The following is a 20,000-nucleotide window of genomic DNA, read 5'->3' as shown; positions in this document are numbered from 1 at the left end:
AGAGGTAGAAAGTGTATGGAATAAAAACCCTTGATGTTGTTTGTCCATTAAAAGGTATCACAATCTACTAAAGGATCATTCTCTATGGGACCAATATGGCAAGCACTCTTTTACTGCAAATTGTGAAACCCTAAGGGCCTGATTATCTATTCCTCACCAGATCAGATATGGGTTTTCACGCTGACCCTCTCAGGGGCTGTCCTGGTGGAATTATCTTAAAAAAGGGGTTGTCCCTGCGAGTGGCAAGATATCTCCTATGTAAAGTAATAGTGTTGGCTGGAAAGGGAAATTTTGCTCCATAGAGCAAAGTTAGCAATGAGCAGGGGTCATACTTTAGAAAAGAAATCCTGCAGCCAATCTAAAGCACATTATGCAGCTTTTGGCTTATAGCATCTTACAATCTCTTCTGTTATTGTATGCATGTGTTTGTCTAGTAGGGTTATAAGTATTTTGAGTATGTTGTTAAAAGCTAATCACCTTTTAGTTTGAGAGACAGAACAGTTAGGTCTTTAGGGCAGAAATGTTTAGATAATTACGTTGGGATTTGAGACCTCATTTCATATTCGGCCATGCTCAGCCCATTTTACAAAAAACAAGAATTACACTTTTTATTTTGTACTTATAAATACAAATTTCTATGCATTTTTTGCACATCCAGTGTAAATAAATGATGATTTTTGCTGTGCATATTTCATGCAATTAATTCCAGTGAAATTTACATACAAATTTTATGTTTTTGATGAAATAGGATTTTTGGTGAACAATTTTGTTACAATTTTTAATGCACTTCAACAATACAATGTGTTCCTGTGTACTAATTACATTATTCGTTTGTATGATTTTTTAATTAAGATCTTAATTTTTTTAACCCTTTGAGTGCTAAGCACTTTCCCACCTGGGTGCTAAGATTTTTTATTTTTTTTTGTTAGGCGATTACCTTTCCAACAGTGGGTCTTGGGGGTCTGTAGCTGCTTAGATGCTTGAGATACAGGCTTCTAAGCAACATGCCCCCTGCTCCTATACTTAACATTGTTAAGTATAAATAAAGTTGCACACTGACGTCATCATGTCATTGTGCGTGACGTCACTGTGCATCACGTGAAGCCCCAGTGATGCCTGTCACTATGCAGGCCCGATTGCCGGGGTAGGAGTGGTTGGGAGCCCCCAGATCTCCCTCCAGTTGGGAGAATGATAATGATGGCTCTGAGCTGTCATTAGCACCAGAGTGGGAAACTCTGTGACGGCTCAGAGCCGTCATTAGCACTCAATGGGTTAATCTATGCTAGAAAGGGTGATAAGATGTCTCCATCTGATATGGCACACTATAAAAACGCCTCATTGTAAACAATGGTCAGGTCATTCTACAGCATCTAAAAGATAAAGGTGCCAATTTATCAAACTCTGGATGGAGCTTGAGGGCCCGTGTTTCTGGCGAGCCTGCTAAAGACCCCTGCTCCATAACCTGTCCGCCTGCTCTGAGCAAGAGCTGCTGGTGCAACGCCGCCCCCTGCAGACTCGCGGCCAATGGGCCACCAGCAAGGAGGTGTCAATCAACCCGATCGTACTCGATCGGGTTGACTTGTGACGATTCCTGTCCGCCTGCTCAGAGCAGACGGACAGGGTTATGGAGCAGCGGTCTTTAGACTGCAGCTCCATAACTTGTGTTTCTGGCGAGTCTGAAGACTCGCCAGAAACACAGGCCCACAAGCTCCTTACGGAGCTTGTTAAATAGGCCCCTATGAGTGAAAAAGGTGTGAACCACTACAAACTCCTTCCCCTATGAAAATGCAGTATACCTCTCTGCATCAGACCCATCTTCTTCCTTGCTAACCCGTGTCACTAACTATCTTTCTCATATACTGGATGTCCTCTCACTACCTTAATCTAAATCTCTCCAAAACTGAGCTCTTTTATTTCCCCCCTTCTTCCAAAATCTACACCCTCCTAAGACCGACACTATGGAAGTCCCCATTGAAAAATAACTTTTTAAAAAGTGCGGTACTGATGTTGCGTGATGGCCTAAAAGGTGTGCGGTGCCCCTATACTTACAAGACTTGTAATACCGGCGTTAGGGAAAAAAGCAGCGTTATGAGCCATAAGTTATAAGTGCAACTATAAGTGAATCAGATACTGATATTATATTTTGTATATGTCCCTCTGCAGTGATGTCTAAAATATTTAGAAATAAGAGTATCCAGTTTCTTCTGTTCCGTACTCTGATGAAACTGACTGATGAGCATTTTGAGTGGTTTAAAAAGAAGTTAAGGACAGTGACATTTAATGAGAAGATGGCTATCCCACCTGAGCAGCTGAAGGAGGCACATTGTTATGATACAGCAGCCTTTATAATACAGAGCTATGGAGAGAAGAAGGCTCTGATGGTGACATCACAAGTTTTATATGGCCTGAAGGGAAGTGCAGTGAGACTGATGGAACAAACCGATTCAAGTAAGTCACTTAATTGTACATAATAAGCTGATAATATAACAATATAGCAGGATATTAATATACGGTAATGATCATTTATATATTTACTAGTCCTAAAGCCCGTGTACACGGGCCAATTTTTTAGGTACCGCGGTTCCAACCCTTGCTCCCTCTCTCTCCCCCCTCTCTTTTGAGTTCTCTCTCTCCCCCTTATTTTGCACTCTCCCCCCTCTTTTGCTCTCTCTCTCTCCCCTCTTGTGCTCTCTCTCCCCCCTCTTTGCTCTCTCTCTCCCACCTCTTTTGCTCTCTCCCCTCTTTTGCTCGCTCTCTCTCTTCCCCCCCTCATCTGCTATCTCCCCCCTCTTGCTCTCTCTCGCCCTCTTTTGCTCTCTTTCCCCCTATTTTGCTCTCTCCCCCCTCTTTTGCTCTCTCTCTCCCCCCTCTTTTGCTCTCTCTCTCCCCCCTCTTTTGCGCTCTCTCTCTCTCCCCCCCTCTCTTTTGCTCTCTCTCCCCCTCTCTTTTGCTCTCTCTCCCCCCTCTCTTTTGCTCTCTCTCTTCCCCTCTCTTTTGCTCTCTCTCTTCCCCTCTCTTTTGCTCTCTCTTCCCCTCTTTTGCACTCTCTCTTCCCCTCTTTTGCGCTCTCTCCCCTTCTCTTTTGCGCTCTCTCCCCTTCTCTTTTGCGCTCTCTCCCCCTCTCTTTTGCACTCTCTCTCCCCCTCTTTTGTGCACTCTCCCCCCTCTCTTTTAAACTCTCTCTCCCCCCTCTGATTTGAGCTCTCTCTCCCCCCCTCTCTTTTGAGCTCTCTCTCCCCCCTCTCTTTTGAGCTCTCTCTCTCCCCCCACTCTTTTGCGCTCTCTCCCCCCTCTTTTTTGCGCTCTCTCCCCCTCTCTTTTGTGCTTTCTCCCCCTTGCGCTCTCTCCCCCTCTTTTTTGCGCTCTCTCCCCCTCTTTTTTGCGCTCTCTCCCCCTCTCTTTTGTGCTCTCTCCCCCTCTCTTTTACGCTCTCTCTCTCCCTCTTTTGCTCTCTCTCTCCCTCTTTTGCACTCTGTCTCCCCCTTCTCTTTTGCGCTCTCTCCCCCTCTTTTGCGCTCTCTTTTAAACTCTCCCCCTCTATTTTGCGCTCTCTCTCCCCCCTCTCTTTTGAGCTCTCTCTCTCGCCCTCTTTTGTGCGCTCTCTCTCCCCCTCTCTTGCGCTCTCTCCCCCTATCTTGCGCTCTCTCCCCCTCTCTTGTGCTCTCTCTCTCTCTCCCTCTTTTGCGCTCTCTCTCCCACCTCTCTTTTAAGCTCTCTCTCCCCCCCTCTCTTTTGAGCTCTCTCTCTCCCCCCTCTCTTTTTGAGCTCTCTCTCCCCCCTCTCTCTCCCCCTCTTTCTCTCCCACTCTCTTGCACTCTCTTCCCTCTTTTGCTCTTCCCCCCTCTTCTGCTCGCTTTCTTTCTTTCCTTCCTTCCTCTGTTTTGGTCTCTCCCGACGGCCACGCCCCTCCCGCGCGCTCCCGCGAGACCACGCCCCCTTGTCATGCCTTCCGGCCATGCCCCCTCGTCATGTCTGCCACGCCCGCCAGCCACGCCCCCATCACGGCACGCCCGGCGCCGGTCACGCCCCCACCAGGCAGCTTCCGCAGTGCGCACTACTCTGCAGCTGAAGGCCAGGTGTGTTTGTCCGCGCGCAGTCTCTACTGCGCATGACAGCTTCAGACAAACACACTTGGCCTTTTATAATATAGGATTAATACAGCAGCTGGTGAATCATTTGTAGTAACAGAGAGAGCTGTAAGAATAAACATAGGAATGGTGTATTTGTGTCAGTGTAATTATAATTATATAAGGGGACAGGCGTAAGATAAGCTTGTAATTACAGTAAAGTCAAAATGTAACTTTTATAGGGGACAAGTGTCTGGATAAATAAGACAAGCTTGTTATTAAAGGGATAGTAAAGTCAAAATTAAACTTTCATGGTTTAGATATAATATGCATTTTAAACAATATTACTACAACATCACGCTGAGCAACCAATAATGGATGCTGAAGGTATTGATGGGGTAAATGTCTGTGTTTTGTATATGGATAGAATGGTGTTTCTGTTAAAGGGCCACTGTAAGTAAATATTTTCTATGCCTGTTACTAACTAACTACCCCAAATACGCTTTTTATCAATAGCATTTAATTAACATATCTCTACCGTATATCAGAAATCTTGTCTGCAAATTTAATTGTTTTCCAAACCCACTCTGTGGGTATCCTTTGCTCTGTACCAATCCGTTTACAATACCTAGGTTTCATGTTTTTAAACTCTGATTTTGTTCATGTTTGCAATAATTTTATCTACAATAAAGAAGAAATATGTTGTTGCATCTTATTTTCAGGGTTTTTATACTGAAAATTGTTACTTTAGTAGATTGTGATTCCTTTTAATGGACCAACAAAATGAACGTTTTTTTTAAATTCCATAACGTTTCAACACCTCACAGGTTTCTTCTTCAGAGGTAGAAAATTTATGGAATAAAAACCCTTGATGTTGTTTGTCCATTAAAAGGTATCACAATCTACTAAAGGATCATTCTCTATGCGACCAAGCATAGTTGGGATTGTACATTTGCTGAGGATCATTTGTAACTTGAATATCCAGGTACTTTAGGGAGTTTTTCTGGAGTTTGTAATGAAAAGTTGATGTGATTAAGCGTAGAGATAGGGACCTCTATTCCCATAAATTCTGATTTTGAAGCGTTAATTTTAAAATTTGATAACCTGCCATAGATTTGGAACTCAGAGTGTAATTCGGGTAGCGAGGTGAGCGGATTAGTTATAGTCAGAAAGTCGTCGTCCGCATATAGAGAAACTTTATAATCCTTCTCATGAATTGTTAAGCCCGTTATTTTTTGGTTATTTCTAATTCTAGCTGCTAGAGCTTCCATAACTAAGGCAAATATCAATGGATACAGCAGGCTTCCTTGCCTAGTGCCGTTGTGTATAGAGAATGTTGGAGATAGTGAATTATTTAACCTAATTTTTGCATTTGGGGAGCTGTATAGGGACATTATTTTCAGTATAAAGGCGTCTGGGAAACCAAGTTTAATCAAGAGCTGTTCTAGGAACTTCCAGTTTAAGCGATCAAAAGCTTTCTCCGCGTCCATGGACGCGAAGATAGTGGGGGTTTTTGTTTTAGCAGCATAATCTATTAAAGTTTGTATTTTAATGGTATTGTCCCTGGCTTCTCTATATGGGGTAAAGCCAACTTGGTTGTAATGTACCAGCTGGGGAAGTAATTTATTCAGACGACCTGCTATTATTTTTGCGTACATTTTTGTGTCAACATTAAGTAGTGAAATAGGGTGAAAATGTGAAGGTGTATCCGGTGATTTCCCCGGTTTCGGTAGCACTATAATGTGGGCTGCCAACATCGAGGGAGGGAATTGGGTATTGGTGGATATATTATTGAATAAGGTATGTAAGATAGGGACAAGAATCAAAGCAAATGTTTGGTAGTATTTGGCGGAAAAGCCATCTGGGCCTAGGATTTTATCTGGTGACAAATATTTTACTGCTGCCAGGATTTCATTTGTGGATATTGGAGATTCTAGCGCTTCCCTTTGTTCAGGGGATATTGAAGGAAGATCACATGTGTCTAAGTAGCTTTGAATTAAAGTTGCACAGTCTGGGCCTACTGATGAGTCCTTAACATGTAAATTGTATAAATTGGAGTAATAATCATGAAACTGGTCAAGAATCTCGGGGGTTGTGAATACTACAGTATTCTGTGTAGTTTTGAGTTTCTGAATGAACGATTTTAACCTGACTCTTTTAAGGGTTCTAGCTAGCATCTTCCCGGCTTTATTACTTTCTTGATAATATTTTTGTTTTAACTTCATGGATATTTTTTGATGTTCCAGTGCAAGAAAGATTTCTAACTGATCTCTAATTTTACTGATTTCCTGTAGAATAATAGCATTTTTGGGGTCTTTTTTGTGTGAGTATTCCATATTTGCTAAATCGGAGGTTAGTTTTGAGTAGCGTTGTCTAGAAGTTTTTTGAAGTTGGGCTTTATATTTTATAAACTCACCCCGGAGGGTACATTTATGTGCTTCCCAGACAACAAATGGATCCTTTACTAAGTTATTGTTAATTTGGAAGAATTCTACTATTGCTTTAGATAAGTGTTCTAGAAAAGGTTGGTGAGTTAGCAGTGAGTTATCAAGTCTCCAGATATAAGGATTAGTAGGCATGTTTGGCCATGCTATCTGTACTGTGACCGCTGAGTGGTCAGACCAGGATGTAGGTGTGATAAAGGAGTTTGTTATTAAGGATAGCCCTGGTTGGTCAGTTAATATATAATCTAGCCTGCTGTAGGATTGTGAGGGATGCAAATAAAAAGTGTAGTCTTTTGTGGTAGGGTGAATCGCCAAATGTCATACATATTATAATCTCTCAATGCCTTCCATAAATAAGACAAAGTGTGTTTTGAAGTTCTAGGTTGGGGGTTAGAAGAGTCTTTTGCTGGCTTAAAATGAAAATGAAAATCTCCACCAAGAAATATTGGACCTTTAGAAATGTCAAGTAGTTTCCGGAACATGGTCTTAAAGAAGGGCAGATGGTGAATGTTAGGAGCGTAAACATTAATCAGTGTAACTGGATTACCATACAATAAACCTGCTATTCCCAGAAATCTGCCCTCACTATCTTTGGCTGTCTGTAGGACGGAGAAAGGGATATGTTTACGAATTAGGATACTAACTCCGCAGTGTTTAGTTGGCGCAGTGTTATGGAAATGTTGTGTGTAGTGTGTACCGAAGTACTTAAGGATCTGTGATTTCTTAAAGTGTGTCTCCTGCAGAAAAACAATGTCAGCTTTTCTCTTGTGTAGGTCTGATAGTGCTTTTGATCTTTTACAAGGTGAAAGAAATCCCTTAACATTTTGGGATATAATTGTGAGAGGAAATATTTTTTGTTTAGAGGCCATTAAGTCATTTCACAAATAGTATCATTTTTGGGCACATTTGTTGTAGATTGCATATATGAAACATGAGCATACATTAAGCTTGAAAATCCTAAAGCATCACAAAACAGTTGTATTTGTAGTAACCTGTGCTTAACAACACAACTAAAAGAATCATAAAAATAACTAAAACTTTCAACTCCTGACTCAGTCAGCCATGGGGCTGTATTTGAAAACCATGTATAAACCATTAGTGCAGGCAAAGTAACAACCTTTAAACCAACGTGAAGAAGAGGCAAATAACAAAATTAAGAAGGGGATACAAATGTAAGCCTATCTTACAAACTATGTTGGCATTTGGTGAGAAATAGTAAAAAATACTATATCTGAGAACAAAGTATGCATAGAAAAACATTTACATTGAACATTTAACGTAACTAAAATGTTCATATTGATCATGACTTCTACTAGGCGGAGTTAGTCTGACCACAGAGTTCACAGAATGTCTCTATAAACAACACTGTATGTCGTTTTAGCATGAATTGACTATATACATACACATACTCACGCATCGGAAGTTCATGGTAGATTTTATTTCCTTCAAGCAAGTGTCCTGTTCACTATAAAGGAATATAGAGATCAGTCCACTGTCTAGTAACGAATTTAGCGGTAGTTAAACCGAGAAGAGTAGAGTATGAGGGTGGACATAGACTTGATTCCATAGATGATTATAGTCCAGCTTCCAGATTTTGTGCAGATAAAGGACGCTTTTGTGGTTTAGCTGGTGTGAGAGACCAGTTGTTTCGGTTTCGTTGTTGAGTGTTAGTTGGAGGTCCCGGAGAGGAATGGTTGCTCACATCCGGTGGGTCTACATTCAGGATTTCACAGAATTTTACTGCATCTGTTATATCATCACAAATTACTCTTCTATCTTCATGAATGACTAGAAGATGTGTGGGGAATCCCCATCTGTACGGAATGCATTTATTACGTAGTATTTGAGTTAGTGGTGCAAATTCCTTGCGTTTTTGTAAAGTTCTTTGTGAAAGATCTGCATAAAATTGTATCACCGTCCCTCTAAACCTAATTGGCTGTTTTTTTCGTGAAAGATTAAGGAGTTCTTCCTTGTCCCTATATTTTTTTAATTTAATGATGATATCCCTAGGGGGGCAGAATCTGGAGGTCTAGCTCTAAGAGCTCTATGTGCCCTGTCCCATGGGATCTCCTCTTTTGAAGCATTCCCTCTGAGGTGATTGAATAGAGCAGGGAGATACGTGGGAAAATCCTTAGGAAGGACTGATTTGGGTACCCCCCTAATCCTTAAATTCCTCCTGCTCCTATTCTCTAAATCCTCGATTTTGGAGTGGAGATTCTCAATAGTGGAGGTAAAAGTTTCTGCTTTGGATTGTAAACCTTCGATATCTTCTCTGAATGAGTCATTATTGTCTTCCAGCACCTCCACTCTAAAACCTATTGCATTGATGTCTTGCTTTAGGTCAGCAAGTTTTTCGTGAACTCAATCTCGCACTATATCCGCCATATCCTGCTTGGATTGTAAAGTGGACAGTATAGTCAAGGGTATTTGTACCACATTGGGTGATTGTGAGGACAGGTGTGACACCTGAGCTTGTGGGGAGGTCATCTCTGACGAAGAAGTTTGGGATACTGATATATTGGCACCCTCAGACGGATTAAAGTATGAGGCCACCGAGGAATTGTTGTTTATTGATGGCTTAGATAATCTGTCTGTCCTGGCGGTTCTCTTGGAGGCCATTTGTTAAAGGCTGTTTCTTTCTAGTGTATGTCTCTTTAATTATATCAGTTACAGTGCCCCAATGAGTTGCAAATATTATGTCCCCTTGACCACAGCAGGTGCTGAGCTAGATCTGTACCACACAGTGTATATAGGCCTTATCCTATGAAGTGTAGTTACTTTTGAAGTGGATTCTTTACTGTTGTGTGGGAGGCAGATAAAATTTAGCTGTTTGAGGCCCTTTGCTCTGACTGTTGTATCTCCTTAACCAGCATGCATGAACACTTTTTTAAGGCCTAGGAGGTTTTCTGTGACCGGTGGGGATAGCGCACTCATTAATGTGTATATATGCCTCTTTTATAATGATGCCTGTTCCACTGTACTTTAGATGACACCTTAGCACCTCCGTTGAGTGAGCCGTTATTAACTAAATTGCTGACAGTGTCCTATAAGGGTGACCTTGGTTCTGAGGCTGATATGTCCCTTTTACATCCGATCACAGAAGTATGTGCTAGTCGATCTCTTACCGAGTATTATGTCATCTGACAATAGGAGATGGCACTCTGCTCCGCTCTCATAACATCCAAGGCTGTGTCGGAGAAGTTTTATGTTTGATTATTGATCCATCAGTGCGGCCTTGCTCCTCCTCGATCTGAAATGGCTGTAGCATTTCGGCGAGTGGCTCACAGGACCCAAATGACACTTGCCCAGGTTGTGCTAGTATAGAGCAGACTACCGATGCCCTATTAGCTCTAAAAAGACCAGATGTGATGGCAATCATGCCTCTAAATGATATAGGCTTACTCGGAGGTCAGAATTTATGCGGCCATCTTAACCGCTACCGGCTCCGCCCCCCGGCAAGCACTCTTTTACTGCAAATTGTGAAACTCTAAGGGCCTGATTATCTATTCCTCACCAGATCAGATGTGCGCGTGCAATCTAATGTGCCACCAGATAGGAGTGGTGTGTTAACTAGTACTATTCTTATCATTTTAATCCCTGTTACGTCAGGGGACGTGTATATGGCATCAATTTTAGGAACCCGAAGATGATTTAAGGAACCGGGAGATGGAAAAAGATGCTTGGACACCCAGTACAGGTCATTCTCCTTCAGCCTTTTTATACGAGGGTCCCTCAACAGGCACGACAGCATGAAAGACCCCATATGCCATTACTTCCTTTTAAACAATCGAGTACAGGTATGGCATCAATTTTAGGAACCCGGAGATGATTTTAGGAACCGGGAGATGGAAAAAGATGCTTGGACACCCAGTACAGGTCGTTCTCCTTCAGCCTTTTTATACGAGGGTCCCTCAACAGGCCCGACAGCATGAAAGACCCCATATGCCATTACTTCCTTTTAAACAATCGAGTATAGGTATGGCATCGATTGTAGGAACCCGGAGATGATTTAAGGAACCGGGAGATGGCAAAAGATGTTTGGACACCCAGTACAGGTCGTTCTCCTTCAGCCTTTTTATACGAGGGTCCCTCAACAGGCACAACAGCATGAAAGACCCCATATGCCATTACTTCCTTTTGCACAATCGAGTACAGGTATGGCATCGATTTTAGGAACCCAGAGATGATTTTAGGAACCGGGAGATGGAAAAAGATGCTTGGACACCCAGTTCAGGTCATTCTCCTTCAGCCTTTTTATACGAGGGTCCCTCAACAGGCACGACAGCATGAAAGACCCCATATGCCATTACTTCCTTTTAAACAATCGAGTACAGGTTGGGGATAGCTTGGTCGGTCCTCCTACTTCCAATTTGGGGCACTGCGCGTGCAATTGAATGTGCCACCAGATAGGAGTGGTGTGTTAACTAGTACTATTCTTATCAGTTTAATCCCTGTTACGTTCCTTATCAGGGGACATGTATATGGCATCAATTTTAGGAACCCGGAGATGATTTTAGGAACCGGGAGATGGAAAAAGATGCTTGGTCGGTCCGGCCACGAGATAGATAGATACATACATTAGATAGATATATCAATAGATGCAATAGATACATTTGATGATAGATACGATAGATAGATAGATAGATAGATAGATTTGATAGATAGATAATTTCCCAGACAGAGAATTACAAGACGGGCGGTCTGGGACCCATGGTAAGGTTCCCAGAGGCATTTGCAGGGCCCGAGGCTCTGAATTTGGGGCACTGCGCTTGCAATCTACTGTGCCATCAGATATGAGTGGTGTGTTAAGTAGTACTATTCTTATCAGTTTAATCCCTGTTACGTCCCCTATCAGGGGACATGTATATGGCATGGATTTTTGTAGTTCTCTGAGGCTGGACCCCAAAGGGCTGTGGCGATGCATAGGACTTAAAAAGCTCTGCATGTCCTCCATCAACAAGACGTCTGTAAAGCATTCTGTCCTTGCCGGCGTGGTCGTGGGAGGAGGAGTATTACTTCAGCTTTTTTATACGAGGGTCCCTCAACAGGCACTACAGCATGAAAGACCCCATATGCCATTACTTCCTTTTAAACAATCGAGTACAGGTATGGCATCGATTTTAGGAACCCGGAGATGATTTTAGGAACCGGGAGATGGAAGAAAATGCTTGGTCGGTCCGGCCACGAGATCGATAGATACATAGATTAGATAGATAGATCAATAGATGCAATAGATACATTTGATGATAGATACGATAGATAGATTTGATAGATAATTTCCCAGACAGAGAATTACCCATGGTAAGGTTCCCAGAGGCAGTTGCGGGGCCCGAGGCTCTGAATTTGGGGCACTGCACGTGCAATCTACTGTGCCACCAGATATGAGTGGTGTGTTAAGTAGTACTATTCTTATCAGTTTAATCCCTGTTACGTCCCCCATCAGGGGACGTGTATATGGCATTGATTTATGAAATTTTGGCCGTGTACCTTCCACTGCGGTGTCCCAATAGCTACAAATTTTTGGAAGGCCTCAGATTCCACCAGCTTGTATGGTAAAAGCTGGCGGGCTAAGAGTTCAGACAAGCCAGCTGTCAGACGCCGGGCAAGGGGGTGAGTTTGTGACATTGGCTTCTTATGCTCAAACATGTCCTTGACAGACACCTTGACAGACACCGCGTCAAGGTTCCGAACGGAAGCTGTAGAAGATTGGGTGTCCTGTGTTAGCCAGTCAACTATGTGCTCCGAAGTTTTCGAGTTCAGGGTACGTGGCCTCTGAACACTGGGCATTATTCTAGGGACAAAGGGAATCACAACACCACAACCACGATGGCCCCTGCGGGGTGGCCTGCCTCTGCCTGTCATTTTTTTTTTGATTAGTGGTACTATGAGTGCAAGCTACTTTGACAACAGATATGAGTTGTGTGTTAAGTAGTACTATTCTTATCAATTTAATCCCTGTTACGTCCCCTATCAGGGGACTTGTATATGGCATGGATTTTAGGAACCGGGAGATGGAAAAAGAAGCTTTGTCGGTCCTCCTACTTCAAATTTGGGGCACTGTGCGTGCAATCTAATGTGCCACCAGATAGGAGTGGTGTGTTAAGTAGTACTATTCCCTGTTTAATCCCTGTTATGTGCCTTTTTTTTTGGTTTGATTTTTGAAGCCAAAGTGCAGCACCAGAGGCCAGAAAAATTTGGCATGTACACATGCCTGAAAAATTAGGTATTGTTGCAGACGCTGCTGTAGCAGTGGCCATAAAAATTGATGTTTGTTTCCCTGGCAGAAAGTGCCCTAAAACATGGCGGCATGAACCCTAGTTGGTGGCGGATAAGTCACGCAAGTCATCCTGCATTCGGAGATAAAATACAGCAGCATGTGGACCATTTTTAGCCCAAGGCAGCTCATCTCATCAGGCCTTTTTTAATCAAATGTATCGCCCAATGTCAGTCCCTTCAGGATCCATCCCTCATTCATCTTAATAAAGGTGAGGTAATCAAGACTTTTTTGACCTAGGCGACTTCGCTTCTCAGTGACAATACCTCCTGCTGCACTGAAGGTCCTTTCCGACAGGACACTTGAAGCGGGGCAGGCCAGAAGTTCTATGGCAAATTGTGATAGCTCAGGCCACAGGTCAAGCCTGCACACCCAGTAGTCAAGGGGTTCATCGCTCCTCAGAGTGTCGACATCTGCAGTTAAGCCGAGGTAGTCTGCTACCTGTCGGTTGAGTCGTTCTCTGAGGCTGGACCCCGAAGGGCTGTGGCGATGCATAGGAGTTAAAAAGGTCCTTATGTCCTCCATCAACAAGACGTCTGTAAAATGTCCTGTCCTTGCTGGCATGGTTGTGGGAGGAGGAGTATTACTTTCATCTCTTCCCCTGTTAGATTCCCGTTGTGCTGTGACATCACCCTTATACGCTGTGTAAAACATAGTTTTTAATTTATTTTTGAACTGCTCCATCCTTTCCGACTTGCGTGAATTCGGTAACATTTCAGGCACTTTATGCTTATACTGGGGGTCTAGTAGCGTGGACACCCAGTACAGGTCGTTCTCCTTCAGCTTTTTTATACGAGTGTCCCTCAACAGGCACGACAGCGTGAAAGACCCCATTTGCACAAGGTTGGATGCCGAGCTACTCATGTCCCGTTCCTCGTCCTCTGTGATCTCACTGAAGGTATCTTCTTCCCCCCAGCCACATACAACACCACGGGTACCAGATAGGTGACAACCAGCACCCTGGGATGCCTGTTGTGCTTGGTCTTCCTCCTCATCCTCAAAGCCACATTCCACCTCTGACTCCTCTTCCTCACAATCCTCTTCCTGCATTGCCGCTGGTCCAGCAAGTGATGCTGATAAGGCTGTTTCTGGTGGTGATGATTGTGACCACAACTCTTCCTCTTCCTCTTCACGCTCATCTACGGCCTGATCCAGCACTCTTCGCAGGGCACTCTCCAGGAAGAAAACAAATGGTATGATGTCGCGGATGGTGCCTTCGGTGTGACTGACTAGGTTTGTCACCTCCTCAAAAGGACGCATGAGCCTACAGGCATTGCGCATGAGCGTCCAGTAACGTGGCAAAAAAATTCCCAGCTCCCCAGAGGCTGTCCTAGCACCCCGGTCATACAAATACTCGTTAACGGCTTTTTCTTGTTGAAGCAGGCATTCGAACATTAGGAGTGTTGAATTCCAACATGTCGGGCTGTCGCAAATCAAGCGCCTCACTGGCAGGTTGTTTCGCCGCTGGATATCTGACAAGTGCGCCATGGCCGTGTAGGAACGCCTGAAATGGCCACGCACCTTCCTGGCCTGCTTCAGGACATCCTGTAAGCCTGGGTACTTATGCACAAAGCGTTGTACAATCAGATTACACACATGTGCCATGCACGGCACATGTGTCAACTTGCCCAATTTCAATGCCGCCACCAAATTACTTCCATTGTCAGAAACCACTTTGCCGATCTCCAGTTGGTGTGGAGTCAGCCACTTATCCACCTGTGCGTTCAGGGCAGACAGGAGTGCTGCTGCGGTGTGACTCTCTGCTTTCAGGCAAGTCAACCCCAAGACAGCGTGACACTGCCGTATCCGGGATGTGGAATAGTACCTGGGGGGGTGCCATTGATGTAGAGCAAGACGCAGCAGCAGAAGAGGACTCAGCTGAGGAGGTTATGGAAGAGAATGGGAGTAGAGGAGGTGGCAGCAGGCCTGCCTGCAAGTCGTGGCGGTGTCACCAACTCCTCTGCAGAGCCAGGCATTCCATGCTTGCCAGCCGTCAGCAGGTTTACCCAATGCGCAGTGTAGGTGATATACCGGCCCTGACCATGCTTTGCAGACCAGCTATCAGTGGTCAGATGGACCCTTGCCCCAACACTGTGTGCCAGACATGCCATTACTTCCTTTCGCACAATCGAGTACAGGTTGGGGATTGCCTTTTGTGTAAAGAAATTTCGGCCGGGTACCTTCCACTGCGGTGTCCCAATAGCTACAAATTTTTTGAACGCCTCAGACTCCACCAGCTTGTATGGTAAAAGCTGGCGGGCTAAGAGTTCAGACAAGCCAGCTGTCAGACGTCGGGCAAGGGGGTGACTTTGTGACATTGGCTTCTTACGCTCAAACATGTCCTTGACAGACACCTGACTGTGGGCAGATGAGCAGGAACTGCTCCGGAAGAGAGACGGAGTGGCGGATGGTTGAGAGGGGGCAAGGAGCACAGCAGTGGTTGACGTGGCTGAAGATGCTGGACCAGGAGGAGGATGGCGGCTTTGAGTTTGTGTGCTGCTTGCCCTCATGTGTTGATCCCATAGGTGTTTGTGATGTGAGATCATGTGCCTTTGCAAAGCAGTTGTACCTAGGTGGGTGTTGGACTTCCCACGACTCAGTTTCTTTTGGCACAGGTTGCAAATGGCATTGCTGTTGTCAGAGGCAGACATATACAAAAATGCCACACTGCTATGCTCTGCAATGACAGCATTCTAGTGGTGGCAACAGCATGCGTTGATTGGCGTGCTGTCTGGCTGACCCCGGGTGCCGATGCATGCTGTCTGACTGTGCCACTAGCTCCTTGCAACGACCTCCCCCTGCTTCCAACTCGTCTCCTCCTCCTGCTCCTCTCTGTCTCCCCATCTGAACTTTCCCCCTGTTCTTCTTCTCTTCTACCCGGCGCCCACGTGACATCCACGGATGCATCGTCATCATCAACCCCTTCACTTGTATCCGACAACTAAACAACGGAAGAAGCAGCGGGTACAACATCATCATCATCATCACACCGTGCGTCGTCCATGTCTGTAATGTTGCCTGACTGAGACATATCACAGTTATCTACATTCTCTGTCAATGAAGGTTGAGCATCACTCATTTCTTCACACTGATGTGTACATAACTCCTCTGACAGATCAAGTGAGGCGGCTGTGGTGCTAGTGTCGGTGGTGGCGGCAGGCGGGCGAGTGGTAAGTTGAGAGGTGCCCGAAACTAAGCTGGAGGAGGATGGTGCGTCAAGGTTACGAGCGGAAGCTGTAGAAGATTGGGTGTCCTGTGTTATAAAGTCAACTATTTCCTCAGAACTTTTTATGTTCATGGTACGTGGCCTAACACTTAGCATTATTCTATGGCCAAAGGGAATCACAGCACCACGACCACGATGTCCCCTGCGGGTTGGCCTGCCTCTGCCTGTCATTTTTTTTTTATTAGTGCTACTATGCGTGCAAGTTACTGTGAGTGGGCACAGTATACGCTGTGAGCCTGACACAAAAAAACAGACTGATGTTTCACAGTCAAATTTTTTATTTTATTTATTTTTTAAATGAGTGGTGGCACTGGACAAGTGGGCACAGTATACGCTGTGAGCCTGACACAAAAAAGCAGACTGATGTTTCACAGTCAAAATAGTTTTTTTTTATTTTTAAAATGTACACTTACACTACTATTAAACAAGATAATATGAGTGGTGGCACTGGACAAGTGGGCACAGTATACACTGTGAGCCTGCCACAAAAAAGCAGACTGATGTTTCACATTCAAAATAGTTTTTTTATTTTTAAAATGTACACTTACACTACTATTAAACAAGATAATATGAGTGGTGGCACTGGGCAAGTGGGCACAGTATACTCTGTGAGCCTGACACAAAAAAGCAGACTGATGTTTCACAGTCAAAATAGTTTTTTTATTTTTAAAATGTACAGTTACACTACTATTAAACAAGATAATATGAGTGGTGGCACTGGGCAAGTGGGCACAGTATATGCTGTGAGCCTGACACACACGCTGGCACTAGTGGCAGGCTGGCCTGGCAACTGCAATTAGATTACTCTAGCAGACTGATGTAAAAGTTTTTTTTTTTTTTTAAATTACACTAATGTTACACCAGATATGAGTGGTGGTGACACTGAGCAAGTAGGCACAGTATATGCTGTGAGCCTGACACACAGGCTGGCAGCAGCAGGCTGGACTGGCAACTGCAATTAGATTACACTGGCAGACTGATGTAAACATTTTTTTATTTTTAAATTTACACTACTGTTACATCAGATATGAGTGGTGGCACTGAGCAAGTAGGCACAGTATATGCTGTGAGCCTGACACACAGGCTGGCAGTGGCAGGCTGGCCTGGCAACTGCAATTACATTACACTAGCAGACTAATGTAAAAGTTTTTTTGTTTTAAATTTACACTAATGTTACACCAGATATGAGTGGTGGCACTGAGCAAGTAGGCACATTATATGCTGTGAGCCTGACACACAGGCTGGCAGTGGCAGGCTGGCCTGGCAACTGCGATTAGATTACACTAGCACACTGATGTAAAAGTTTTTTTGTTTTAAATTTACACTAATGTTACACCAGATATGAGTGGTGGCACTGAGCAAGTAGGCACAGTATATGCTGTGAGGCTGGCAGTGGCAGGCTGGCCTGGCAACTGCAATTACATTACACTAGCAGACAAAAGTTTTTTTTGTTTTAAATTTACACTAATGTTACACCAGATATGAGTTGTGGTGGCACTGAGCAAGTGGGCACAGTATATGCTGTGAGCCTGACACACAGGCTGGCAGTGGCAGGCTGGCCTGGCAACTGCAATTACATTACACTAGCAGACAAAGTTGTTGTTTTTTAATTTACACTAATGTTACACCAGATATGAGTGGTGGCACTGAGCAAGTAGGCACAGTATATGCTGTGAGCCTGACACACAGGATGGCAGTGGCAGGCTTTCCTGGCAACTGCAATTACATTACACTAGCACACTGATGTAAAAGTTTTTTTGTTTTAAATTTACACTAATGTTACACCAGATATGAGTGGTGGCTCTGAGCAAGTAGGCACAGTATATGCTGTGAAGCTGGCAGTGGCAGGCTGGCCTGGCAACTGCAATTACATTACACTAGCAGACAAAAGTTTTTTTTTGTTTTAAATTTACACTAATGTTACACCAGATATGAGTGGTGGTGGCACTGAGCAAGTAGGCACAGTATATGCTGTGAGCCTGACACACAGGCTGGCAGTGGCAGGCTGGCACTGCAATTACATTACACTGGCAGACAAAGTTTTTTTTTAAAAAATTTACACTAATGTTACACCAGATATGAGTGGTGGCACTGAGCAAGTAGGCACAGTATATGCTGTGAGCCTGACACACAGGCTGACAGTGGCAGGCTGGCCTGGCAACTGCAATTACATTACACTAGCAGACAAAGTTTTTTTTTTTTTTTTAATTTACACTAATGTTACACCAGATATGAGTGGTGGCACTGAGCAAGTAGGCACAGTATATGCTGTGAGCCTGACACACAGGCTGGCAGTTGCAAGCTGGCCTGGCAACTGCAATTACATTACACTAGCACAGTGATGTAAACATTTTTTGGTTTTAAATTTACACTAATGTTACACCAGATATGAGTGGTGGCACTGAGCAAGTAGGCACAGTATATGCTGTGAGGCTGTCAGTGGCAGGCTGGCCTGGCAACTGCAATTACATTACACTAGCAGACAAAAGTTTTTTTGTTTTAAATTTACACTAATGTTACACCAGATATGAGTGGTGGTGGCACTGAGCAAGTAGGCACAGTATATGCTGTGAGCCTGACACACAGGCTGGCAGTGGCAGGATGGCACTGCAATTACATTACACTAGCAGACAAAGTTTTTTTTTTTTTTAAATTTACACTAATGTTACACCAGATATGAGTGGTGGCACTGAGCAAGTAGGCACAGTATATGCTGTGAGCCTGACACACAGGCTGTCAGTGGCAGGCTGGCCTGGCAAATGCAATTACATTACACTAGCAGACTGATGTAAAAGTTATTTTGTTTTAAATTTACACTAATGTTACACCAGATATGATTGGTGGCACTGAGCAATTAATCACAGTATATGCTGTGAGTCTGACACACAGGCTGGCAGTGGCAGGCTGGCACTGCAATTACATTACACTAGCACACAAAATTATTATTTTTTTTTAAATGTACACTAATGTTACACCAGATATGAGTGGTGGCACTGAGCAAGTAGGCACAGTATATGCTGTGAGCCTGACACATGCTGACAGGCAGGCAAATGCAATTAGATTACAAAAAAAAAAAAAAGATGTTCTAGCCCTAAAAAGGGCTTTTTGGGGTGCAGAGATCAGATGAGTCCTTCAGGACTGTAGTGGACACTGAATACACTAGCCTAGCTATCGATTTCCCTATTAAATTAGCAGCAGCTACACTGTCCCTCCTCTCACTAGCAATGCAGCTTCTGAATGAATCTAAAATGGCTGCTGTCCATGAAGTGTAAGGGTCTGGGAGGGAGGGTCTGCTGCTGATTGGCTGGAATGTGCCTGCTGACTGTGAGATACAGGGTCAAAGTTTAGGCAATGATGATGAATAGGGGGCGGATCGAACATCGCATATGTTCGCCCGCCGAGGCGAACACGAACAAGCTATGTTCGCCGGGAACTATTCGCCGGCGAACTATTCGCAACATCACTAGTGAAGAGTTGCAGAGCAGCTTTATAGTCAGCCTGGTTTAACAAAAGTTCACATTCTCTTTAGCCAGTAAAAAGATTGCAGACCCAGCCCCCTTTGATTTTGTAGCAGCCACTCACACACCCTTTTTGTTGGTTAACCAAATAGTTACACTCTGAATGTTCATACAGATGGGCCCAAAACTAATCTCTTCTCCCTTCTTCCTTGTTGTCTGAGGAGTCTAAGGATTTTTTTTCTACAGCGGGGGAGGGGAAGTAGATGTGTGCTTAAACTTGTGACTGCAGCTACATTTCTCTGGAATTACTTAGTGCCCAGATATTCTGGCTTAAATATCACAGGCTTAGATATTCACCTTATTGCCCATAGAGTATTCACATGCCCCACTATCACACCTCAAACAGTGCACAATTGTAAACACTCAGTTCAAAGTTTTCAGATGCTGCTGTATTTTAAATGTTCATCTTTTTTTTTTTTCCCCTTCAAAACCAGGTACTGCTACAATCACTTTACAATGCACAGTCTGATA

The 20,000-nt window shown here is 44.0% G+C and overlaps 1 protein-coding gene across 1 annotated transcript in view; it reads left to right on the top strand.

Moving 5' to 3' along the window:
• LOC128647598 (uncharacterized) overlaps positions 1-20,000 on the top strand; it is a 386,767-nt gene that overhangs the window by 1,091 nt on the left and 365,676 nt on the right. The window contains exon 2 of the mRNA XM_053700355.1: positions 2,164-2,448. Coding sequence (XP_053556330.1) covers positions 2,164-2,448 — 285 coding nt within the window. The remainder of the gene's footprint in view (positions 1-2,163; positions 2,449-20,000) is intronic.

Source organism: Bombina bombina, chromosome 2, assembly GCF_027579735.1.
Source record: "Bombina bombina isolate aBomBom1 chromosome 2, aBomBom1.pri, whole genome shotgun sequence".
NCBI classification, from domain to species: domain Eukaryota; kingdom Metazoa; phylum Chordata; class Amphibia; order Anura; family Bombinatoridae; genus Bombina; species Bombina bombina.
Note: the sequence above shows the minus strand (reverse complement) of the source record. Positions and strands in the feature narration are given on the sequence as shown.